We start from the raw sequence: 26648 nt of genomic DNA on the forward strand, positions 1-26648 counted from the left end.
TGTTGACTCTTGTCTAGGATTGAATAATTCCATATGATGCCTCCCCTGAATTGTGTCTGCCCTAAGATGAGCTTTTGAAGTCTTCCCAAGGCATGGAAATACAACTTAGCATAAAGTCAACATTGAGGAATGATAATGACATGTCTACTCACCTGTCTTCTTCAGCATATGTCTTGCCATTTACTGTTGTGCTACATAGACTTATAATAAAATGTTCTGGACACCACCACACTCTTTTATTTGACCAATTCTAGTTGTAGTGAATTCCAAGCTCCCAAATAATTTTGCATTCCCAATATTATGTGTATTCTTTCTCATTCCCATCCACCTCAAAAATTCTACAAAGGTCCTACTAAATATTTGATTCCTCTTTCCTAGTGCCTAATTATCAAACTTCCTTTCTCTTCAACTTTTTCTCTTTTCACTCTTTTTATGTTCTAGCACTCCTTGGGACCTGCTTTTCTTCAGATGAAACTTCTTCCTTCAACCCTCTTTTCTATAATGGTTATAGTTTCTGTCATGTCCTGCCATTCCCCAATTCTTTTTTTTAAAACTCTTAACTTTTGTGTATTGGCTCCTAGGTGAGAGTGGTAAGGGTGCGCAATGGGAGTTAAGGTGACTTGCCCAGGGTCACACAACTGGGAAGTGTCTGAGGCCAGATTTGAATCTAGGACCTCCTGTCTCTAGGCCTGACTCTCTATCCACTGAGCAACCAAGCTACCCCCCCCCATTAATTTTTTGAAATGGATCATTCAGAATATTTTTTTGCTTCACATTGCTGCTTCTAGTTTTTGTGAGAACATTCATCTTTTAGTAGTCTTTCTCTTTTCGATGTTCATGCTGCCCCAAATCAGTCAGTCCTCCCAGATCTTTCTGGCTGTTATATTGTATCCCCAAGTTGAACTTTTTCACGTCTTCAAAACTGACTGCAGTGCTTGACAGCACATTTTTATTTTCAGTTCCAAATTCCCTTCCACTCTCAAAACTTCCCTACCTATTGATAAAGGAAAAAAATATTATACCACTATACATATGAAATCATGCAAATAATGTTTTCCTGTTAGTTCTATTACCCACAAAACAAGAAAAATGCTCAGAAAAAGGCTCTTTCAACATGCACTTAAGAGTCCATGAGTTCTGTATGTGGAGATGGGAAACCTTTTTCATCATAAATCTTCTTAAACTGTGATCAGTTATTGCATTGATCACTTATTAAGTATTTCATAGTTGATTATGTTCCCAATATTGCTGCTTCTGTGTACATTGTTGTCCTGGTTCTTCTCACTCCACTTTGTATCTGTTCATAAAAATATTTCTATACCCTCATCATTTCTTACTCAATAGTATTCCTTCACACTCACATACCATAACAAATTTCAGCCATTTCCCCAATATATTGACAATCTCTCCATTTCAAAGTCTTTGCCACTTCAAAAGGTCTGATTTAAATTTCTGTAAATATGATTCTTTTTTCTTTTGTGGAAAATTAATATTAAACCGTAGTATTTTTATATGAAACTTTTCTTAAGACAGCATTAGATGGTTAGCCAGCTTCCAAATTAAAATAATTTACTCCTAGATTTCAGACCATTTCAGTAGGCTGGCTTTTCAGGCATACTAGAGAACTTCTCCTTGTTTATGTTAAATAAAAAAATAAAAAATAAAAAAGCTAAATAAAAACTCTTTCAGGTAAGGGAAGTCAAGGAGTTGTATCTGCCATATCCTAAGCAGTTAAATTGACCCCGACACATGACAGAATGTGTTGGTGTCTTCTGGGTCTCAAAAAGGACACTCCACTTATTTCTGTTACTCTCAAGAGATGAAAGCAGCTCATCTTTATCTCATTCTCTCAGAAGGAGAGACTAATTTTATACTCTATAGCTTTGGTTCTAATCCTGTCTACAAACTTCCAAAAATATATTAAGATGTTCTTTAGCAATTATTAAAACCTCTAACAGCCTTTAAAGGCCTGGTCCATCCATATAGAAATTTGCTATATTATTCATACAAGAAACACAACACATTTTCCCAAATTAAATATCTCTTACATCTAAGTTGCTGCCTCAAGTGAGCTTCCATTTTTTGTGGACAAGTGTAATGTAAGGTGGCTAATAGAAACCTTTGCTTCTATAATTTCTAACAGTCACAAAAAGTTAAAGTTAAAGTTAAAGATATTAGAATCTTCAGAAAGTCACTTAGAAATTGAAGCTATAAATAGAGGTGAAGTTCCAACAGATGAGGCTTTTGCCTTCTGGCTTTCGCTATGGCTGGAGGCTTTTGCTTTGGCTTAGCCTGTTGTCTTAGGCCATTCAGTGTGGCTTTGACCTAATTGCTTTGGCTTTGGCATGCGCTTTTCTTGTCTTGGGGAAATTTTGACCTATCTCATTTCTCTGGACCTCTCCCTGATCTCTCCATCTACATCCCTCCCCTTCACCTGCATTTCCTTTGGGCCCTGGGTGGAAGGGAGGGCTGGGTGATTGGACATTGTGGGTTTAGTTTCTATAGACGAATAGAGTATCCTCAAATAAGTTACCCCTTGTTTTAGTGATTTGATAAGGACTTTACTTAAAAGACAATCAAATCTTCCTGACTGGGAGAGCAGGCTCTCTCAGTCTAAACCTCTCCTGTGACCTATCCCCCACCATCACCCATATCCCAAGCAGTGGTTAGAAAACCCTAAACCCCTCTCCACTCCTGACTGACCCTGGTATTAATGAATCCCCTTGTTAGCTATTCAAACCCTCTGGTGAATCATTGTGTCAAAATTAAGACAAGGGCTGAAAGGGAAGGAATCATTTTCTTTTATTTTCTTGAGGAAACTGTGCGCATCCATATTGGCAGGAAGTGGTTACTGGAGACTTCCTCCTACTAACAGTTTCAATGGCAGGGAGGAGCTCCTTTGACTCCTCCCTCAAGGAACTTTGGAAACTGACTAGAGAAGCACTCCAGCCAGAGTTAAAACATTTCTGACTGGCCCAACTCCCTTGTACCTATAGAGATACCTTTCTTTACCTGGAAGGGTTCAGCCCATCTTCCCCAATATCTTCTATCTTTAGCCTCTGTGAATAAACCTGTTTGAGCTGCCCTCTCCCACATACCACAATTCCTTTATCTCCTATATACCTTCTCTTCCCTTCATTCCTCCTCCAATCACCGTATAATCACCTATATCCCCTTTATCCTTCCTCACACCCAAATTGCCTTCGAGACCCACTCAGATTACCTTGCTTACTTTTTTATAACACAAGAAGTAAGCCATCTCTTATAATTCAATTTGTAAACTAAAGCCTTTTACAAAAGAGATGAAGAAATCTTTCTGGTCATAGATAAAGACCTAAAATTTCTTTTGGAGTGGACAGCAAAAGTGAGTATAATCTATGCACTTTGTTTTTGGGATCTAGTTATCCCTGAATTTATAATTTCTAATATTCAAGATCATTTCTCAATTAAAGATACACACACATACAGTTAAAGGCAAACTTCTTACAAGCAGGAAGAAAGTATTCCTGGCTGTTTCTCAAAATTAAACAAAGTTCCTTCCAGCTTAGCTCTAGTTAGTTTTTTCTAAAAACAAACTTCTAGAGAAAATTACCTTGAAATTCATTTAAATGTCTTAGCTTTTATAACATTCAAACTACAATTTGGAAATTCATGGCAAAGAAACTAAATTTTCAATTCTTATTAGTTAATATGCTATAAAATTTTGTAAAATAAGAGAAATATCTTATCTCTTTTATCCATATTCCCTTTATACCTACAAACATTGCACTTATAGGCATATACAGACCCAAGTTTAGACCCACAGAGAAAGACAAAGAAACAAACACATAGAAAAACAGCAAAAAGCGGTGAGCCAGTGGTCCCAATATTTCCTTTCCTGGTGAGACTAAGTTACCAGCCTTCTGAGTATTTAATTTTACTTGTGTAATAATTTATTGCCTCTGAAGATGTTAAAGAAATGTTTTTACTGCCCCTCACAAGTCTCACCTATATAAAGAAGTAAAAAACACACAAGTGCATTGATCTTTTCAGTTTGGTCATTAGATATACTCAGATATCATGCCATCTCACCCTCCCCAGGCTAATCTGAGAATGGAGTTAAAATTTCCATCAGAAAACAATAAAAGGTCAATTAAAAATAATTCATATATTTCCTTAGGATCCAGTCTAGGGAGCTAGGCAATGATACTTCACTAGGCCTCCCTAAACATTTCTAAGTAAAAGAAACATTGAGAGTAAAACAGTGATATTTTGCAGTTAGAAATATAACTTTCTCAACCTAAAAAAATTTTGGGAGCACTGTGTCAAAATCAGTATAGTGTCTACTTTTGTGGTGGGTGTTGATAGTATAAAAGTAAACTAAGTAATATTTTTTTTCTGGAAAGGGGGTGGTAGGCCAAAAAAGCTTGGGAACCACTGCTCTAAACAATCACTGTGGTGCATATACTAATAATATGGAAATAGATCCTGATCAATGATACATGTAAAACCCAGTGGGATTATTCATTGGCTACAGGAGGAGGCAGGAGGAGGGGAGGGAAACATATGATTCATGTAACTATGGATAAAACATTCCAAAGGGGCAGCTGGGTGGTTCAGTGGATTGAGAGCCAGGCCTAGAGATGGGAGGTCCTAGATTCAAATCTAGCCTCAGACACTTCCCAGCTGTGTGACCCTGGGCAAGTCACTTAACCCCCATTGCCTAGTGCTTTCCATTCTTCTGTTGACTCCAAGACAGAAGGTAAGGTTTAAAAAAGACATTCTAAATCAATTAATTAAATAAAGAAACCTAAAAAAATAATACCATCCTTGACTTTTGGAGGTCTTCCTTGAAGGAAAAGCCAAAAATATTTGTTTGAAGTCTTCTCTTTATTTATTTTACAAGATCCATTTATTCCAAGTATTTCATATGATGAGGGTCACCATATTCAACTCTTACATTGTCAAAGATTAAAAAATGGGAGCCTTTTAGAATTCCTTCAAAGGGACATCCCATAATCCTATTTGGGGAGATCTTCTTTGAGGGAATAAATTCCTTACAAAGTATGGTCCAGGAAAAGTGCTTAGGTTTTAGATATTGCCAATTGTTCCAAATAAAAAAGGTAAAACATTTTAATACAAAAAATTATTCTCAACAGAGTATTTGCCTTCCTACTCTGAGAAAGTCTGACTGTGGTGAGCGCACAGGGAAAGAGTAAATTCACCAAACAGATACCCTAATTGAAGATGCTCCTTTTCTGGAAAAAGTACCACCAGGAACCCACAGAGGGGAGATGTTCTGATAAGGACCCTGAGAGAAGCTGTTTCTCCCTGATCCTACCACTTCACCAAAACTGTCATGAGTCAAGTTCAGCAAAGTTAGATTTAGGCACATTTCTCTGAGCAATGTAACTTTTCATTCACAAGGTTGCTACCTGATAAGATGTGTCAAGGATTGCCTCAGTTTCTAGGGAAAGACTGCAAGCAGAAGAATACATCCCTTTTTGTAAGTTTTGGGGAATATAGAAAAAGAAGAGAAGAGGGTAGGTGAAGAAATACTTCAATTGATTATAGAGTTAGTGACATCAGAGGATTGAGGACAATGCTATTAGTTATATAGCTGAGGGATGGGGGAATAATATTATTGTTTGGAAATTGGGAATAAGGGATTTGTACAACCTAATTTTCCCCTCAGCTATGAAATGTTCGTTGTTTGTTCTGTCTGCAAAATTAAAGATGATGACCACTTAGAGAGCAAAACAGCCATCCTTGAGGAATAATTTAGCAGCTTAAAGATATTAGATTAGACTCTATGGTGTCTCACATTCTCCAAGGAGAGCAGAACTCCTTGAGGCAAAAACAGAAGAGTGATTAGCAAAGGAAATGCATATCTAAACTTTTCTCATTATTCCCAGCTGAATTTCTAAACTAAGTTAAGAGATAAAGAACTATGAAAGAGTTCTAGGACAAAATCAATTGTATAAATTACCAATAAGCAAATGATGCAGAATCAATCACTTTTTTCAGTAATGATATTTTGTTGTCTATTGTTCCTTTAAACAGATTGTGGTTTCCCTGTTTGTCCGTTTTAAGTAGGTTTAATTTTGCTTTTGCTTAATCTGAGAATATGATTATTTCTCTTTTTCCCCCCTACAGTTGATACATAATAGATTCTGTTCCATCCCCTTATTTTTCTTTTATATGGATGTCTCTCTGTTTCAGGTGTGTTTCTTGTAAAGAATATCTTCTTGGATATGGTTTCTCTAGTGGCAACAATAATTCAATAGAGAATATGAGATTTGAAGTCAGAAACACCTGAGTTCTAATCCTTTCTCAGATAATTCCTGACTATGAGAAAGACATTGGACCTCTCTCTAGTCTGTTTCCTCATCAGTAAAAAGGTAATAATAATAGCATCTATCTTTCAGCAGGTTATTATGAGAAAAAATTCAATTACATTTGTGAGATGCTTTAAAACCTTTAAGACCCTATATAAGTGCTAGTTGGTATGATTAGTGTATTAAGCAACTTATTAATAATGTGACCTTAGAATTATGTCCAAAAGATGTTAAAAGAATTCATGCCATTTGATACAAAGATACCACTACTGGGTCTATTTTTCAGAGATAAAAAGTGGGGATGGACTTGTTTGTATAAAAATGTATAGCAGTGTTTTTGTGGTGGCAAAAATTGGAAACTGAGCGGGTGTCCCTGAATTGGAAATGGCTGAACAAATTGTAGTATGTGATGGTGACGGAATACTATTCTGTTATAAGAAATGATGAAACCATTTATTTTTATAAGAATTGGAAGTGGAAGGACCGGCATGAACTGATACAAAATGAAATAAGCAGAACCAGGAGAATATTATACACAGTTACTGAAACATTGTGGGATAACCAAATCTGATAGACTTTGCTACTAACATCAATATAGTGACCCAGGCAATTCTGAGAGACTTCAGAAAAACAATGCTGTCTACTTCCAGAGAAAGAACTGTTGGAGTAAAAATGCAGAAAATGCAGAAGAAAAATATGTTTTATGATTTGTTTTTAGGTATATGATTTGGGGTTTTGATTTTATAAGATTACACCATTACAAAAAGGAATATTATGAAAATAGTTTTAGTATAGTATAGTACAGTATAACCTGGCAGAATTGCTTGTTCACTCTGGAATAGGGGAGGGAAGAGGGAAAGGACACAACACAAATATTGTAATCTTATGTGTAGATTTGTTATTGGAATAAAATAGAGAAAATTAAAAAAATATTGTGACCTTAGACAAATCATTTTACTTAAGTTTTTAAGTAAAAAGTACATATTGCATTCACTTTATTTCAATGGATTGTTTCGCTTCTAAAATCCATGATTCTAGGATTATGGAGAAGTTATTGATTCCCAGAGCAGGTCAGTATGGTGAGATATCAGGTTAGGGGACTCAGTAAATCTGGGAATCAGAGGGGAGGATTGTTATAGATACGAGTCACAATAGGTAGTGCCTGATGCCCCATTTTGTCATTTGAGTTTCTCTGATCCTATGATTCCCAGCATGGGGAGAGTCTAGACTTGGATTTTAGTCCAAGGTGTATCCTGGCCTTGAGGCCTGTAGAATCTCAGCCTAACTGCCGTTTCTAAATGTGTTTAATCTTGTCTATTCACATCAAACTCGGCCTGTGGCACCATCTGGCTGCTCCAGGATTCTGCAGGCACCAGCTGACTTGGGGACACACAAACTCCTCCATGTGGGCTCCTGTCCAGTGGTCTTTGTTGATACCAGGGACAGAGATTCAGAAACATGTTTTTCCACTTGTGTTTTTGCCTTGCATGTAGGGACGCAGCTGCAGGTTCCCGAGGCAGGATGGTCCCCAGAACTCCTCGTGGGCCTCCAGGCCTCTGTGGACTCTGATGATAACCATTATCAGTGACTAAGCACAAGGCCACTGAGAGATGGAGCACAGCTGAAGGGCCAGGGAAACCTTATAATCACCCCAAATGGTCTAATGTCTGCCCTTGTACTTGACATGGGCACAGCTTACGTCCCTCTGTGTTTCCTCAAGTGTGTAGGGAGAACTGGAACCAGGACCTCTGCATTAGAACTGGACATTCCAGCTCCAGGAGTTTTCTCAGCATACCAAGAATCAAAGAGTTGCTAGTGCTCTAATTTTGGCAGTTCCTTGACTCTTCTCAGACTTGGAGCTTTAGCTAATGTCTAGTAATATGTTGCTTTTAATTCAGAGAAAAATTTTTCTGTTGTTTTTTCTCCTGCTCCTGCCACTGCTCTTGAACCTTCCAGCCTCTGAGAACAGGACAGGGAAGCCCCCCTGCTTCTCTCAAATCAGCCCCAGCCTTGTCCAAAATGGGGATCTCATAATTGGGACTTTTCTCTCCATGTATTCATTTGAAGTGAGCAGCGTCACAGGAGCAGGATTCTTTAGAAATAAACCTGATGAGGACTGTAGGGATTATAAGTAAGTGTCTGGCTGGCAGTGCCTCATAGAGGGCTGATGATTGCCAAGGTCTTTATGGCAGGGCAGGCAGGACAGTAAGCCCTTGCCTACTGATCCTAATGTCTCTTGTACCCCCTCTTCTCTGACTCTTGTTGCTGATTGTCAGTCTCCATTCACCTGTTTTTTTCTGAAGCTAAAGAGCAAAAGTACATTCAGTTGTTATCACAAATGCTTCTAACCAGAGAACTCTCTACTCACTGACAATCCTAGGAGGCACAGCATCACTACCCAGGAGGTAGACTGGGAGATGAGAGCAAAGAAGATATTTGAGGGTTCAGGGAGATGCTAACAAAAGTGCAGGGTTGCCAGGGGGGATGGACATGGATTTGTGGTCCTGGATGGAATTAGATGTCTTAGCTGGGTGAAGAGGGGTAGAATTATACAGGAGCATTAGCTGGGACACCAGCATTGGTCTTTGGGTACAGGTACCCTGGGAGGTCATACATGGGGTGTGGGCCAAGGTTTGAGATCAATGCTGAATACAGCTTGGTGAAAATGGCCTAAATTGTGAATGAATTGACATCTTAATAGACTCCAGAGGGAACATCACTTTTGGCCATCACTTCAGGTCATGCTCTTATAAGACAACTGCAAATTTTGCTTATTTTTAAAAACGTTGTAGAACTTCTTTATCTCATTGGGAAGGAAATAATATTCCTTACATGTAATGTCACAGTGAGTATTTGTTGTGAGAATGAATTAGATTAGATCACTTCTAGGCTGTTATCTAAATCTGAAATAGTTATTCCATAATGGTAGCAGTTCATTATATATTTAGGGAATGGATGAATGAATGAATGATTCTGGGAATGCCATCAACATTCCAGGAATCAGAAGAGAGGAATGGTATAGGAATAATTGATGTTGTCATTAATATACTCCCAATGAACCAGAGTCCTTAGGTTTGACACTCAGGTTGTTGGAACTTCCTCTCAAGTGAATTTATTTTCCAAATTTTGTTAATGGTTTGTCACTCTTTCCCCTTTAGGTGGCTACACAAAAATTACCAACAAGCCCTGACTCTAATATTTGCTATAGAGGAGATCAACAAGGACCCCAATCTGTTGCCCAACATCACTCTGGGCTTCCATCTCTACAACACCTACCACAGTGATGCGAGCACCTTGGAGAGCTCCCTCAGGTGGCTGTCTGGGCAGGGCCAGCTCATCCCTAACTACAGCTGCTGGGAGCAGGACAAGCCTATGGCTGTCATTGGAGGAGCCACATCAGCTCTGTCTGTCCAGATGGGGACCCTGCTTGATCTCTACCGATATTCACAGGTGAGTGATGTTGAGGCTTCTTCAGATCCCAGATAGGAACTATGTTGTAATGAATAGACTATTGGCCTCAGAGTCAGGAAGACCAAGTTAAAAAAGTTACTTCTGCTGCAAAGTGACTGTGTGACCCTGGCCAAGTCCCTTTCAACATGCACTCTAATCAATTCTCAGAGACTAGAAATTTCAGAAAAGCTGCCCACCTGCTTTAGTAGAACTTGTATCTTGCCTGGAAATTCCTACAACAAAGATCCCATCAGTACACTTAACAAAACCTAATCATGGGAGAAAGTGAGTCTCCCTTTGAGCACTGCCCCTCCCCACCTTTATTGTATAGCAAGGACAAAATTAGTGTAATCTGGCTTCTGTCACAGGAAATGATCCTAGTGATTTTGTAGACCTCCTTCTGCATTGTCCAGAGGAAGTTCCTGATGATCAGGGGATGAAACAGCCTCCCCAGAGCCTTAAATGAATTGATGGAAGAGCTGTGAGTAAAACCCACATGTTTTGAATACTCCTTCATTGCTTTGAGCATTATGTCTCATTATCTGCATTTCACTCTTAAGTAGTATGTAGTCTGTGAATATTAACATCACCTTGCTTTTCCCAAATAATACTGCAATTCATTTTCCATTTAGTCATCGAAGTGATTTTCTAAAACACATATCTTACCATGTTATCCATCTCCTCAATAACCTCTATTTATTTCTGTATCACTTCCAAAATCAAATGCAAAATCCTCAGCTTTGAAAGCCCATCATAATTTAGCCCAAGATCTCCCATCTCTAGGTCTGATTCTCAATCCACTACGCTATCCAGCTTCCAACTTTTCTTAGTCTTTTGAAACAGATTTCCTGCTAAGCTTCATTTCATTTCCTTCAATGACCTCAAAGATGTTTCACATGTAGTCTAAGGTCTGTGATTAACTGAGATATAGTCTCGTCTATTTAATGTATCAAATTCAAAATGCATTTTATTGATTTCAACTCCATGTTTACACATTCAAGAAGACCATATGCTTACATCTCAGATTTTTCCATGTTTCTTTCACATCCAGATCATCTATGGACCATTTGATCCCATCCTGAGTGACAAGGCTCAATTCCATTCTCTTTTCCAGTTAGCTTCCAGAGACTCTTCTCTCCATAAAGGTATGGTCAAACTGATGACTCATTTTCAATGGACATGGGTAGCTCTAGTGGCAGTAGATGACCTGAGAGGTGAGGAATTCCTTTCGAAACTGACATTGGAGATGGCAAATCATGATGTCTGTGTGTCCTTCATAGAGAAGATCCCTGTCAGTGAGAGAAGACATGGAGAATCCCAGGTACCATTTATGCCCAGGATCATGGCATCAAGCAGCAGAGTGATTTTCATTTATGGTGACACAGATTCTTTAATGATCTTGAGGTATTCACAATTTTCTTTAATCCCAAATTGGAAGGTGTGGATCACAAGCAGTCACTGGGACATCACCATGAGACCCCAATATGTTGATGGTTATAATTTCCAAGGGGCGCTTACATTTTCCCACCTAACAAGGGATGTTCCTCGTTTTGAGTCTTTTCTCAGGACAGTGAACCCTGTTATATATCAAGATAACATTTTATTGAGAGAATTCTGGCACTCAGCCTTCAGGTGTAGAGATGAATTGGAAAAGCTGAATCAAGAGGCATGTTCAGCCAATGCTTCCTTGGAGACTCTGCCTTTGCTTTACTTTGACATGACCATGTCTGATTTAAGTTACAACATCTATAATGGTGTATATGCTGTAGCTTGGGCTGTCCATGAAATGTTCTTGATGAAATCAGAGAAAGGATCCATAATAGAGGGAGAAAACTCAATGCCTTATCCCTGGAAGGTAATATTCCTTTTCAATCATGTGCTTTCCTTTGCCAGACAATGGCAGCCTATCCAGCTACTGCTTAAGGTGGATTCCTTCCCATGTATATTTGGGTTGGGAATCAATCAGTCAATAAATATTTATTAATTGTGAGCTATGTATTAGGTACTGTGTTAAGAACTTGGCATATGAAAGAAATTAAAGATAATGTCTAATATCAAGTAGTTTATTCTAATGGAAGATGTAACTTGTAAACAATTGTGAACAAATAAAAAACATAAAGCATGAATTTGAATGATTTGAAATAATCGAAAGAGAAGACGTTGGAATTAAGAGTTATTGTTTAGGGCCCCCTATGGAAATGGAGTTTTTATTTGAGACATGGCAGAAGTCAGGAAATTCAGAGGAGAGAATGAGCTATGAAACATGGAGAGGGAGTAGAATATTCCACACAGCAAGAGTGAAGAGTGTTAGTATGAAGAGGAAGTAAGTACCTCAAGTGTAAATCTATTCTTCCTCAGTGTTGCAGTGAGAGACATAAGCTGACTTCTCCTAAAGGGAAAAATGTTTTGTAATAGCTATTTTATTTTTTGTTATGTTATAATATATAATAGTTATGATATGTTATGATGTTTAAGTAAATGCCCTTTTGTAAACTCGAAGTGATATTTGCAGATTAACTGAAATGGGGCACTAATAACTGGTGATTAATTTTGGGAAGAACTTAATAGAATGGGGGGATGCTCAAATTGATGGCACTGGGTGAGAAACCAACATGCCCTCAGCACCCTGCCTGGAGGCTTGAGGAGAAGACGTAACCGTCTTCAGGAACCTGACACACAGATAAGTAAGGGAATCAGGACAAAGATTATAGGGAATATAAGCATTTTTAATCTATATGCATCTTCTCTGCAATTGGAATATAAGACCCTTGAGAGCAAGGACTGGTCTTTATCTCCCTTTATATCTCCATTTCTTCAAATCATGCCCAACATAGAATACATACTTTATAAATGCTTATTGATTATGGACTGACTTCCTGAGCACTTATTGACTTCATACCCCAGGCAATGATTGGGATTTCTCTTCTCTCCTAGCTCCATTCATTTCTAAAGAATCTCCATTTTAACAACAGTGCTGGTGAACAGGTGTTCATGGATGAGAATAAAAACCCTGAGGCTCAATACAACATCCTGAACTATATAACCTTTAGTCAGGATACTGAAGCTCTGGTGAAAGTTGGACAGTATAGCCCCCAGGCTGAGTCTGGTCAAGATTTCAGTATTGATGGGGAGACAATAGTGTGGGGGTTTTTTGATGCCAAGGTGAGAAATTAAATGTAATATTTATCTTGTTATTTAAACCTGGGAACAAATTTTTCCATGCTTAATTCCACATTGAGTTTTTCTGGTAGAAAATCCTCTCTGGACAAACATATCCTTTCTCCTTTCAGCAAATGTCTCGGTGAAGAAGTCAAATAAGCAATCTATGAGATGGTTTTCCACTTGGAATTTTTAGCACCACTAAAGAGAGAGCTGGAATGGAATTTAAAGTTTATCTTGCTCAGCCATGATATTTGATAGAAATAAGAAACAGACATAAAATGAAATTTATTGGTCCAATGCCTTCTGATCCGAAGGCCAGAATTTTATCTATTACCTAGTATTTTGTGAATGATGACACTTAACAATACATCTTAATTCAGTGAGAATAATTCTATTCACCTGCTTAATGACTATATCTCAATGGAGCTGAGAAATGTGTGCTATCTCTTTTCTGAAACTCATTGCATTTTAAAAAAATTTATTTCTTACAGGTCCATACAATTTTTTTAAAATTTTTAATCATTTATTAATATTCATTTTTAATATGGTTACATGATTCAAGCTCCTACTTTCCCCTTCACCCCTCGCTCTCCCACCACCCATAGCCGATGCACATTTCCACTGCTTTTAACATGTGTCCTTGTTCAAGACCTATTTCCAAATTGTTGTTAGTTGCATTGGTGTGGTAGTTTCAAGTCCACATCCCCAATCATGTCCTCATCAGCCCATGCATTCAAGCGTTTGTTTTTCTTATATGTTTCCTCTCCTGTAGTCCTTCCACTGAATGTGGGTAGCGTTCTTTACCATAAATCCTTCAGAATTGTCCTGTGTCATTGCTTTCTGCTGGTACAGAAGTCCATTGTATTCGAATTTTACCATAGTACATCAGTCTCTATGTACAGTGTTCTTCTGGCTCTGCTCCATTTCGCTCTGCATCAATTCCTGGAGGTCTTTCCAGTTCACCTCGAACTCCTCTAGTTTATTATTCCTTTTAGCACAATAGTATTCCATCACCCGCATATACCACAGTTTATTCAGCCATTCCCCAATTGAAGGACATACCCTCCTTTTCCAGTATTTTTGCCACCACAAAAAGCGCAGCTATAAATATTTTCGTACAAGTTTGTTTATCTATGATCTCTTTGGGGTACAAACCCAACAGTGGTATGGCTGGATCAGAGGGCAGGCATTCTTTTATAGCCCTTTGAGCATAGTTCCAAATTGCCAACCAGAATGGTTGGATCAGTTCACAACTCCACCAGCAATGCATTAATGTCCCAATTTTGCCACATCCCCTCCAGCATTCATTACTCTCCCCTTCTTTCATTTTAGCCAGTCTGCTAGTTGTGAGGTGGTACCTCAGAGTTGTTTTGATTTGCATTTCTCTAATTATTAGAGATTTAGAACACTTTCTCATATGCTTATTGATACTTTTGATTTCTTTACCTGATAATTGCTTATTCATGTCTCTTGCCCATTTATCAATTGGGGAATGGCTTGATTTTTTTATACAATTGATTTAACTCCTTGTATATTTGAGTAATTAGACCCCTGTCAGAGTTTTTTGTTATAAAGATTTTTTCCCAATTTGTTGTTTCCCTTCTGATTTTGTCTACATTGTTTTTGTTTGTACAAAAGCTTTTTAGCTTAATATAATCAAAACCATTTAATTTACATTTTGTAATTTTCCCTAACTGTTGCTTGGTTTTAAAATCTTTCCTTTCCCAGAGATCTGACAGGTATACTATTTTGTGTTCACTTAACTTATTTATAGTTTCCCTCTTTATATTCAAGTTATTCACCCATTCTGAATTTATCTTGGTGTAGGGTGCGAGATGTTGATCTAAACCTAATCTCTCCCATATTGTTTTCTAAATTTCCCAACAGTTTTTGTCAAATAGTGTATTCATGTCCCAAAAGTTGGGCTCTTTGGGTTTATCATACACTGTCTTGCTGATGTCATTAACCCCAAGTCTATTCCACTGATCCTCCTCTCTGTCTCTTAGCCAGTACCATATTGTTTTGATGACTACTGCTTTATAGTATAGTTTAATATCTGGTACTGCTAGGCCCCCTTACTTCACATTTTGTTTCATTATTTCCCTTGATATTCTTGATCTTTTGTTATTGCAAATGAAATTTGTTATAGTTTTTCCTAATTCAGTAAAGAAGTTTTTTGGTAATTTGATAGGTATGGCGCTAAATAGGTATATTAATTTGGGTAGAATGGTCATTTTTATTATGTTAGCTCGTCCTACCCATGAACAATTAATGGCTTTCCAATTGTTGAGATCCAGTTTTGTTTGGAAAGTGTTTTGCAGTTGTTTTCGTATAATTGCTGGCTTTGTTTTGGTAGATAGATTCCCAAGTATTTTATATTGTCTAGGGTGATTTTAAATGGTGTTTCTCTTTCTACCTCTTGCTGCTGTGATGTGTTGGAAATATATAGAAATGCTGATGATTTATGTCCATTTATTTTGTATCCTGCAACTTTGCTAAAGTTGTTGATTATTTCTACAAGCTTCTTAGTTGATTCTCTAGGATTTTTTAAGTATACCATCATATCATCTGCAAAGAGTGATAGCTTAGTCTCCTCCTTGCCTATTTTGATACCTTCAATTTCTTTTTCTTCTCTAATTGCTACTTCTAGTGTTTCTAGTACTATGTTGAATGATAGAGGTGATAATGGGCATCCTTGTTTTACTCTTGATCTTATTGGGAAGGCTTCTAATTTATCCCCATTGCATATAATGCTTGTTGATGGTTTTAGGTATATGCTGTTTATTATTTTTAGGAATGGTCCTTCTATTCCTATACTTTTCAGTGTTTTCAATAGGAATGGATGCTGTATTTTGTCAAAGGCTTTTTCAGCATCTATTGAGATAATCATGTGATTTCTGTTTGTTAGACTGTTGATATGGTCAATTATGTGAATAGTTGTCCTAATGTTGAACCATCCTTGCATTCCTGGTATAAATCCCACCTGATCATGATGGATGATCTTCTTAATTAATTGCTGGAGTCTCTTTGCTAATATATTGAAGATTTTTGCATCTGTGTTCATTAGGGATATTCTTCTATAGTTTTCTTTCTCTGTTTTTGGTCTACCTGGCTTTGGAATCAGTAACTTGTTTGTGTCATAAAAGGAATTTGGTAGGACTCCTTCTTTGCTTATTATATCAAATATTTTGTATACTATTGGGATAAGTAGTTCTTTGAATGTCTGATAGAATTCACTTGTGAATCTATCAGGTCCTGGTGATTTTTTCTTAGGGAGTTCTTTGATGGCTTGTTCAATTTCTTTTTCTGATATGGGATTATTTAGGTATTCTATTTCTTCTGCTTTTAATCCAGGCAATTTATATTTTTGTAAATATTCATCCATATCTCCTAAATTGTTATATTTGTTGCCATATAAGTGGGCAAAATAGTTCTTAATGATTGCCTTAATTTCACCTTCATTAGAGGTGAGGTCTCCCTTTTCATCTTTAATACTGTCAATTTGGTTTTCTTCTTTCCTTTTTTTATTAGATTGACCAGTACTTTGTCTGTTTTATCTGTTTTTTCAAAATACCAGCTTCTAGTCTTATTTATTAATTCAATAGTTCTTTTACTTTCGATTTTATTAATTTCTCCCTTGATTTGTAGTATTTCTAATTTAGTTTTCATCTGGGGATTTTTAATTTGCTCGCTTTCTAATTTTTTGAGTTGCATGCCCAATTCATTAATCTCTGCCCTCCTTAATTTGTTAATATATGCACTCAAGGATATAAATTTCCCCTTGAGTACTGCCTTGGCTGCATCCCACAGAGTTTGGTAGGATGTCTCATCATAGTCATTCTCTTCAATGAAATTGTTGATTGTTTCTATGATTTCTTCTTTGACAGATTGGTTTTGGAGAATCATATTGTTTAATTTCCAATTGGTTTTTGATTTGCCTGTTCAGGCGCCCTTACAATTATTATTTTTATTGCATTATGATCTGAAAAGGTTACATTTATTATTTCTGCTCTTTTGCATTTGTTTGCAATGAGTCTATGCCCTATTATATTGTCAATCTTTGTGAATGTACCATGTGCAGCTGAAAAGAAGGTGTATTCCCTTTTGTCCCTATTTATTTTTCTCCACATATCAATTAAATCTATTTTTTCTAGGACTTCATTCACCTCTCTTACCTCTCTCTTATTTATTTTTTGGTTTGATTTATCTAGATCTGACAGAGGAATATTTATATCTCCCACTAGTATGGTTTTACTATCTATTTCCTTCTTGAGCTCTGCCAGTTTCTCCTTTATGAATTTGGGTGCTATGCCACTTGGTGCATACATATTGAGCAGTGTTATTTCCTCATTGTTTATACTGCCTTTAATCAGGATGTAATGACCTTCCCTGTCTTTTTTAATCATATCTATTTTTACTTTGGCTTTGTCAGAAATCATAATAGCCACTCTTGCCTTCTTTTTCTCATTTGATTCCCAAAAGAATTTTCTCAGGCCCTTACCCTTAAACTTGTGTATGTCTACCCGCCTCATATGTGTTTCTTGTAGACAACATATGGTAGGATTTTGGTTTCTGATCCACTCTGCTATTTGCTTCCGTTTTATGAGTGAGTTCATCCTATTCACATTCAGAGTTACAATTATCAGTTGTGCATTCACTGACATTTTTGTATCCTCCCCTAGACCCACCCCTTCTTCTTACACTATTTTCTTTTAAACCAGTGGTTTGCTTTGAGCCAGTATCCCTTATCCCCTTCTTGATTGACTTCCCTTTCTGCCCCCTCCCTTGTTATTCCCTCTTTTTGTTTTTAAAGGCCTAATGAATTCCCTCCCCCTTCTTCTCCCCTCCCTTTTTTGACCACCCCACACCCCTGCTCCTTTTGGTTTATCCCTTCTGACTTTCTCAGTAGGGTTAGATACAGTTTTTTATCCCAATGGATAATATACTACTCTTCCCTACCCGGGTTGATTACACTGATAGTAAGGTTTAAATATTATCTCTTAATGCTCTCTTCCTCTCCTTCTTATTATAGTATTTATCCCCTCCCCTTCCCATGCCCTCTTTGTGTATAATAGGATATCCTATTTTTCTTATTTACTCAGATTTCTCTTGGTGTCCCCTACTATTCCCACCCCTTCTTTCCCACCCCCCATGTCTTCTTAGACCATTTAGTATCATGTCCTCTCCCTATGAATTATTCTTCTGGTTGCTAGAATAGTGAATATTATAATAGTGAATAGAGTTCACTACAGAGAATTATACATAGCATTTCTCAACATGGGAATACAGATAATTAGATCTTATTTAAGCCCTTAAAGAGTCAAATTTAAAAATTTTGAGTTTTCTTTCTTTTCCCTCTGTTTCTTATTTACCTTTTCATGTTTCTCTTGATTTTTGTGGTTGGATATCAAACTTTCCATTTAGCCCTGGTCTCTTTTGTGCAAATACTTGGAAATCTTCAATTTTGTTGAATGCCCATACTTTCCCCTGGAAGTATGTAGTCAGTTTTGATGGGTATTTGATCCGTGGCTGAAGGCCCAGCTCTCTTGCCTTTCTGAATATCGTATTCCAAGCCTTGCAGTCTTTTAGCGTGAAGGCTGCCAGATCCTGTGTGATCCTGATTGGTGCTCCTTGATATTTGAATTGTCTCTTTCTGGCTTCTTGTAAGATTTTTTCTTTTACTTGATAGCTCTTGAATTTGGCTATTATATTCCTAGGTGTTGACTTTTCTGGGTCCAGTGTAGAGGGTGATCTATGGATTCTTTCAATGTCTATATTGCCCTCTTGTCGTAGAACTTCAGGAAAATTTTGCTGAATAATTTCTTTAAGTATGGAGTCCAAGTTTCTATTAATTTCTGCTTTTTCTGGAAGACCAATAATTCTCAAATTGTCTCTTCTAGACCGGTTTTTTTGGTCTGTCACTTTTTCATTGAGATATTTCATGTTTCCTTCTATTTTATCAGTCTTTTTACTTTGTTTTATTTGTTCTTGTTGTCTTGAGAGATCATTGCCTTCTAATTGCTCAATTCTATCCTTTAGGACTGGTTTTCTGCTATAATCTTTTGGTTTTCCTTTTCAATCTGGTCATTTCTGGTGTTCAGTTTGCTTATCAGTTCATTTGATTTCTGAGCCTCACTTACCAATTGCAAAATTCTGCCTTTTAAACTGTTATTTTCTTGCCAGATCTCTTCCATCTTCCTCAACATCTCATTTTGAACTCTTCCATATCTTGTGACCAGTTTTCATTGTTTTGGGAAGGTTTGGATACTTGTTTGTCCTCCTCTGTTGTCTGGATTTTCTCCGTGTAAAAGTTGTCGAGTGTCCCAGAGTTTTTCTTGATAATCTTTTTCTTCTGGGGTTCTCGGCTTGACATTGTTAGCCCCGCCCCTTTTCAGCTTTGTCTTCACACTCAGGGTCTGTCTGCTCTTTCTAGGCTCCCGAAGAGGGCTCAGGTCTCCTTGTCCTCTGGGTCGAGCCTCCTGGTCGTCCCTGGTCTGCCCCTCTGCCCAAGACTCCTTCAGCAGTCTTAGGGGCTGCTTCCACAGCCGCGCTTCCATCTGCACAGGGTCCCCACTTGAGGTCCAAGCCTGCACTTGAGATCTTTATCCATGCCTAGGGCTCTGCATTCACCCGCGCAGATGCTTGGGAAAGTCTGTGCGTGTTCTTTAGCCACTTGGGGTCCTAAATCTTACAGCTCTCAGGTACAAGTCCTGGAGCTGCCAGTGACTGGGTGCCCCAATCCTGCTTTCACTCTTGTGCTTTGGCCTTGGCGCTGTGCGTGGTGTGTGTGGGGGGTGGGGCAGAGGCTTCTTCCTCTTGCATTTTAGTGAGAGCTGTTTCTCCCCTTTATAGCATGGAAATGCCCCAATTCCACATACATTCAATGCTGCGCCCTGTTGTGGGGTCCCTTTGTTCGTCTGGATTCATTTTTATGTTCCCTTGAGGAGTCCTGTATGCTTTGGTTAGGAGAGATTGAGCAGCTGCTCCTTACTCTGCCGCCATCTTAATCAGAAGTGGGGTCCATACAATATAAAAAAGTTGTTTCCTGCCATTTTGCATTGCATTTTCTCACCCTCTCTCACAGCCTCCCTCCAAGATAGAAGGTAATATGATGTAGGCTACACTTGATTTGTCATACTCAACATATTTCCATGGTCATCATGTTGTAGAAGAAGATACAGGTCATTTATACTAGAGAAAAATTCCTTGAGCAAATAAAGTGAAAAATAGTTTCTTCAGTCTTCATTCAGACTCTATCAGTTCCTTCTCTTATGATGGATAACCTTTTTTAGTCATGAGATGCTTGGAGTTGTCCTAGGTCCTTAAATTGCTGATAATGTGTAATCTATTCACATTTGATGATTGTACATTGTTGTTATTTCTATGTATAATGTTTTCTTTTTTAAAAACCTTTACCGTCTGTCTTAAAATCAAAATTGTGTTTTTGTTTGAAGGGAGAAAAGCAGTAAGGGCTAGAAAATGGAAGTTAAGTGACTTGCCCAGGGTCACGCACCTAGGAAGTATCTGAGGCCAGATCTGAACCTAGGACCTCCAATCTCTAATCCTGGCTCTCAATATAGTGAGACACTTACCTGCCCCTTACAGTCTTGTCTTGGTTCTGTTTGCTTCCTTTGCATAATTTTAAATAAGTGTTTCCAGGTTTTTTCTATCATATTTTCTCATTTCTTATGGCATGATAACATTCCATTGTAATCATATATCATAATTTGTTCAGCCATTCTCCAGTTGATGGACTACCCTTCAGTTTTCAGTTCTTTGCCATCACAAAAAGAGTCACTATAAATGTTTTTGTACAAATAAGTCCCTTTTCCCTGTCTTTGATCTCTTTGGGATACCAACATAGTAATCATATTGTTGGGTCAAATGGCACATGCAGTCTTATGGCCCTTAGGCATGGTTTACACATTGTAATTTAGAAAGATTGGATCAGTTCACAACTCCACCACCAAGAGTATATCAATATTTCAGTTTTACCACAACCTGTCAACATTTAAAATATCTTTTTTGTCATATTAGCTAGTCTGATAGTAAGGTAATACCTCAGAATTGTTTTAATATGTATTTCTCTTAGTAATAATGGTTTGGAGCATTTTTCTTCTGACTTAAAAATACTTTTAATTTCTTCATCTCAGAATTGATTGTACACAACTTTTGTCCATTTATCAATTGAGAAATGATGTGTTCTCATACATTTTATTTGGTTTCCTCCATATTTGAGAAATGAGATTTTTGCCAGAGATATTTCCTATGAAATTTTTTCTAATTTTTGTTTCCTGTGTAATCACAAGAGACACTAATCTTGGTCACATTGGTTTTCTTTGTGCAACACATTTCAATGTAGCTAAAGTTATCTGTTTTATATTCCATAATGTTCTTTAAGTCTTATTTGGACATAAATTCTTTCTTTATCTAGTGATCTGACAGGTAGATTATTCCATGTTCCTATGATTTGTTTATGGCATCACACTTTATTTCTAAATGATGTATACATTTTGACTTTATCTTGGCTTATGGTGTGAGGTATTTATCTGTGCCTAGTTTTTGTCATGTTATTTTCCAATTTCCTCAACAATTTTTGTTGAATGGTACTGGCTAAGAGACAGAAGGGAGGATCAGTGGAATAGACTTGGGGTAAATGACATTAGCAAGACAGTGTATGATAAACCCAAAGAGCCCAACTTTTGGGACATGAATACACTATTTGACAAAAACTGTTGGGAAATTTGGAAAACAATATGGGAGAGATTAGGTCTAGATCAACATCTCACAACCTACACCAAGATAAATTCAGAATGTGTGAACGACTTGAATACAAAGAGGGAAACTATAAACAAGTTAAGTGAACACAGAATAGTATACTTGTCAGATCTCTGGGAAAGGAAAGACTTTAAAACCAAGCAAGAGTTAGAGAAAATTACAAAATGTAAATTAAATGGTTTTGATTATATTAAACTAAAAAGTTTTTGTACAAACAAAAACAATGTAGTCAAAATCAGAAGGGAAAAAACAAATTGGGAAAAATCTTTATAACGAAAAACTCTGACAGGGGTCTAATTACTGAAATATACAAGTAGTAGGTCAGCTGGGGAGCTCAGTGGATTGAGAGCCAGGCCTAGAGATGGGAGGTCCTAGGTTCAAATCTGGCCTCAGACACTTCCCAGCTATGTGACTCTGGGCAAGTCACTTGACTCCTGTTGCCTACCCTTACCACTCTTCCACATATAAGTCAATACACAGAAGTTAAGGGTTTAAAATAAAAAAAATAAAATATATATATATACAAGGAGTTAAAGCAATTGTATAAAAAATCAAGCCATTCCACAACTGATAAATGGGCAAGAGACATGAATAGGCAATTTTCAGGTAAAGAAATCAAAAGAATCAATAAGCACATGAGAAAGTGTTCCAAATCTCTAATAATTATAGAAATGCAAATCAAAACAACTCTGAGGTATCACCTCACACCCAGCAGATTGGCTAAAATGAAAGAAGGGGAGAGTAATGAATGTTGGAGGGGATGTGGCAAAATGGGGACATTAATGCATTGCTGGTGGAGTTGTGAACTGATCCAGCCATTCTGGCTGGCAATTTGGAATCATGCTCAAAGGGCTATAAAAGAATGCCTGCCCTTTGATCCAGCCATACCACTGTTGGGTTTGTACCCCAAAGAGATCATAGATAAACAGACTCGCACGAAAATATTTATAGCTGTGCTTTTTGTGGTGGCAAAAAAACTGGAAAAGGAGGGTATGTCCTTCAATTGGAGAATGGCTGAACAAACTGTGGTATATGCTGGTGATGGAATACTATTGTGCTAAAAGGAATAATAAACTGGAGGAGTTCCAGGCGAACTGGAGAGACCTCCAGGAACAGATACAGAGCGAAAGGAGCAGAGCCAGAAGAACACTGTACACAGAGACTGATATACTGTGGTAAAATTGAATGTAATGGACCTCTGTACCAGCAGCAATACAATGACACAGGACAATTCTGAGGGATTTATGGTAAAGAACAGTGCCCACATTCAGAGGAAGGACTGTAGGAGAGGAAACATATAAGAAAAGCAAGTGCTTGAACACATGGTTCGGGGTGGACATGATTGAGAGTGTGGACTCGAAACTACCACACCAATGCAACTACCAACAATTTGGAAATAGGTCTTGATCAAGGACACATGACAAAACTAGTGGAAATGTGCATCGGCCATGGGTGGGGGGATTGCAGGGGGTGAAGGGGAAAGTAGGAGCATGAATCATGTAACCATGTTAAAAATGAATATTAATAAATGTTAAAAAAAAGTTTTTTCTGCAACCAGTGTATTTCTGAACAGAACAAATTTTTTCTCCACAGTAGAGTCGAATTTTCCACTTCCATTCTAATGAATAATCAAATCAACCTCATTTTTAACTTAATCTGTGTTGTGCATCTTACATGCATAGAGAATAAGTATGTTTTAGGTCAGTCACACACATTTGATTCTGTGACTTTGTAAGTTTAAAAAAACAAAGCTAACATTGAGGACTACAAAATACTAGATAACTGAGACTGCTCAAATGTTATCTTGTTCAGGTTCCATCTCTTACAAATGATTAAAGTCAAGGAGGTCTAAAAGATTCAGCCAGTTTTCCACAACTATTGGCACATAATGATATACTATTCTCAGTTCTGTTCATTTCCAGAACCATTATGCTATTTATTCCCTTGTTCATAGACTCCCTGTGCCACATGCAGTGTGAGCTGTGGTCCTGGATTTAGACAAATCCCTCTGGAGGGGGAACCCATCTGCTGTTTCAACTGTTCTCTGTGCCCTGAGGGGGAGATCTCCAACCAAATGAGTAAGTGTCTGCAGGATATTTGCTCTTGAACCTTTTGGTCAAATAAATTGGTCTTTTGCTCTCAAGTCCGGTCATGTAAAGCCCCATCACTGACCAAGTACCGGGATATTAGGAAATAAGTAGAATCAGTGAAAAATACTGGGCTAAGGACATGTAACTGGAACAAATGATACTCAATTAGAATATAATGTCCATTATTCAAAATGACAGCTATGAAATTTATTTTAAAAAGTGTCTTTCTTTATCATTTTGTAGAACTCATTTGTATGGTCTTTTTCTGGTTTCACATGCAACTGACTGGAGTATGAAGGAGCATGTATTCTATCTTGATAAGATAGAGCTCAGTTCATGTACATCTGGGTACATTCTTTAGAGATTTTAGATTAAGTGAGATTTGGAGAAATTATTCTTAGAGGAAAGAGTTACCCCGGTATATGCTAGATATTCTGTCAGTTCTACCCTTCATCATATTTCAACATAATTTTGATAAATAATTTTGATAAATAATCCAAAAATGAAGTCTATTCTCCATTATGTGTAAGAGCTGTATTCTCTCTAAGATTTTGTTGAAGAGATTTTGCCCGTCTTTTCAGAATCAGTCTGTGCATTATTTATTATGTAACTCCATTAGTATAATACCTGGCGATAATCACAGTTTATGGAAGAGTCATCCTTCAGTAATATAGACATTTAAGTTTTAATACAATGTATACAGTAACATATTATAATCATTCTATGCCTCCCTATATAAATGATTTCAAACCTTTAAACTTCCTAACATTGTTATAGGATGGCAGAATTAGAGAGTTTTAGAGTTGGAAGGATCCTCCCTAGGGGATGGAAAATAAACTACCTGGGCATGTGTAAGGGAGAGATTGAGAGATTTTTTAAAAATTTGGTAAAATTCGAGTAAGGAAACTTTCAATCCTTCCCAAATAACCTCTCAGCATGAATTCAGTGGATGGCACTGAAATAAACCCAGCAAATGGGGCTAGATTGAGCTACTGATTGAGTTCTCAGCTCCCTTCAAATGAGGTCAAACTCCTGCGTTTTTCTTTCCATCTTTTGCATGTGTTTTCCTTGACTTAGTGTTTTCCACAGAAGTGTCAGGCAGTCCATAGAATGGTAAAAGCAAACACATTTTCTTTTCTACATTTTAACTCAATCCAGGATGACATCAGTTCTACCTTGATGTTAGTACTTAGGGATATGAGGGAGTGCTGGTGGCACAGGATAAAGTGGAACAAGGGGAGGTACCAGTCATCCTAGAGGCCAGAATACTATCAGATATTGGAGAATTCAGAGATGTCTGTTCTTCGGTTGTGGAGGTTCCCTTGGGATCTGAATAAGAGGCTCTTCAGAACATGAAAGTGAATACAATGACATTGGTGATTCCATGAGAGAGCTCTCATGTTCTGGCACCTGGGCTGTATCAGAGGTTGGCTGCTCAATCTTTTGTTATTTCGGAATGCCTATCCACATCACACAGAACAATAGGACAGGGTTATGGGCAAGGTCCAGGGACTCTGGATGGAAGGACAGATTCTCCAGCAGACCTGTTAGTCAGTGAGATGGCAAACATTCATTCAGGGATATGTTCCTGGCACTAAACTAAGTCCAGGAGATATAAACAAAGGCAAAACTGTCCCTATATCAAAGGAAGTCATATTATGAGGGGAAGACAATGGGCAAATAAGTGGTAAATAGAAAATATATACAGAGCAGATGAGGGTAATGTCTGGGCAGAAGGAAAACACCATGGGAAGAAATACAAAAGGCCTTCTGAAGATGATAGGAATTGACTTCTGTCTTGAAAAGGGCTAGAAAACACAAAAGAGAAAGGTGAAAAGAGAGAAGGCATTCATAGTATGAGGTACAACTCCATATTTATAATACATTTAAACATGAAATATAGATATCTATAATTTAGCTGGACATCTAATAGACTATTGAAAAAATGTTGTACTGTTATCTGTCATCTAGTAGGACGTGAGGACTTTATGGGTAGATATTGTTCCATTATTTCTGTCTGCAACTCAAGCATGTTACTTAGTGAGTTCCTGACCCACAGTAAGCAGATGATGATTTGTTGATTTCTTGTTTAATATCTTGGAAACTTCTCAGATGATCAAATCTATAGTTATTGCCAGGACATAATAGATTCAAAAAGGATCTGGAGAACAGTGTGATGGAGTTCCAGTTTCTATGTCTATTGTCCAATGAAAATGGACTCATAAGGCAAGTTTGCATTTAGTTAGAAAAGGTGAATACTGAAAAAATGAAATCAATTAAAAATAATGAATATAAACAGAGTAAGAATGGATTGGGTACTAGGTTACTTATCAATGACCTTCTCCCAATATGCCTTGGGAATTAATCAATACTATTTTGATGAATTACATCTATTTTTTCTGTGTGGGGATGAGGATAAATTGTTGAATCTAAAATCCTAAGAATTTGTTTGTCCCTGGGCAGATATGAAGCACTGTGTGAAGTGCCACGAAGATGAGTATCCAAATGAGGAAAGAAATCGATGCCTCCCCAAGGTTGTGACTTTCCTGGATGTTTCAGATCCATTGGGGCTGCCTCTGATCTGTGTGGCTCTTTCCTTCTCTCTAATGACAGTTCTGGTTCTTTGGATATTTTTGAAGTTTCAAGACACTCCCATAGTCAAAGCCAATAACCGGGCTCTCAGCTACACTCTGCTCATCTCCCTCAACTTCTGTTTCCTCTGCTCCTTGCTCTTCATTGGCTGTCCTTCATCAGTCACCTGCCTCCTCAGACAAACTACTTTTGGGATTGTGTTCACTGTAGCCGTGTCCTCCATTTTGGCCAAAACCATCATGGTAGTCCTGGCTTTCAG

At 37.6% G+C, this 26648-nt stretch overlaps 1 protein-coding gene across 1 annotated transcript in view; it reads left to right on the forward strand.

Moving 5' to 3' along the window:
* The first annotated feature begins 7359 nt into the window (after positions 1-7359).
* LOC123230537 (vomeronasal type-2 receptor 1-like) overlaps positions 7360-26648 on the forward strand; it is a 139556-nt gene continuing 120267 nt past the window's right edge. The window contains exons 1-6 of the mRNA XM_044656670.1: positions 7360-7396; positions 7811-7901; positions 9476-9767; positions 10819-11088; positions 12720-12929; positions 26437-26631. Of these exons, the coding sequence (XP_044512605.1) occupies positions 7360-7396; positions 7811-7901; positions 9476-9767; positions 10819-11088; positions 12720-12929; positions 26437-26631 (1095 nt within the window). The remainder of the gene's footprint in view (positions 7397-7810; positions 7902-9475; positions 9768-10818; positions 11089-12719; positions 12930-26436; positions 26632-26648) is intronic.

The sequence above is a fragment of the Gracilinanus agilis genome, chromosome 1 (assembly GCF_016433145.1).
Source record: "Gracilinanus agilis isolate LMUSP501 chromosome 1, AgileGrace, whole genome shotgun sequence".
NCBI lineage: Eukaryota > Metazoa > Chordata > Mammalia > Didelphimorphia > Didelphidae > Gracilinanus > Gracilinanus agilis.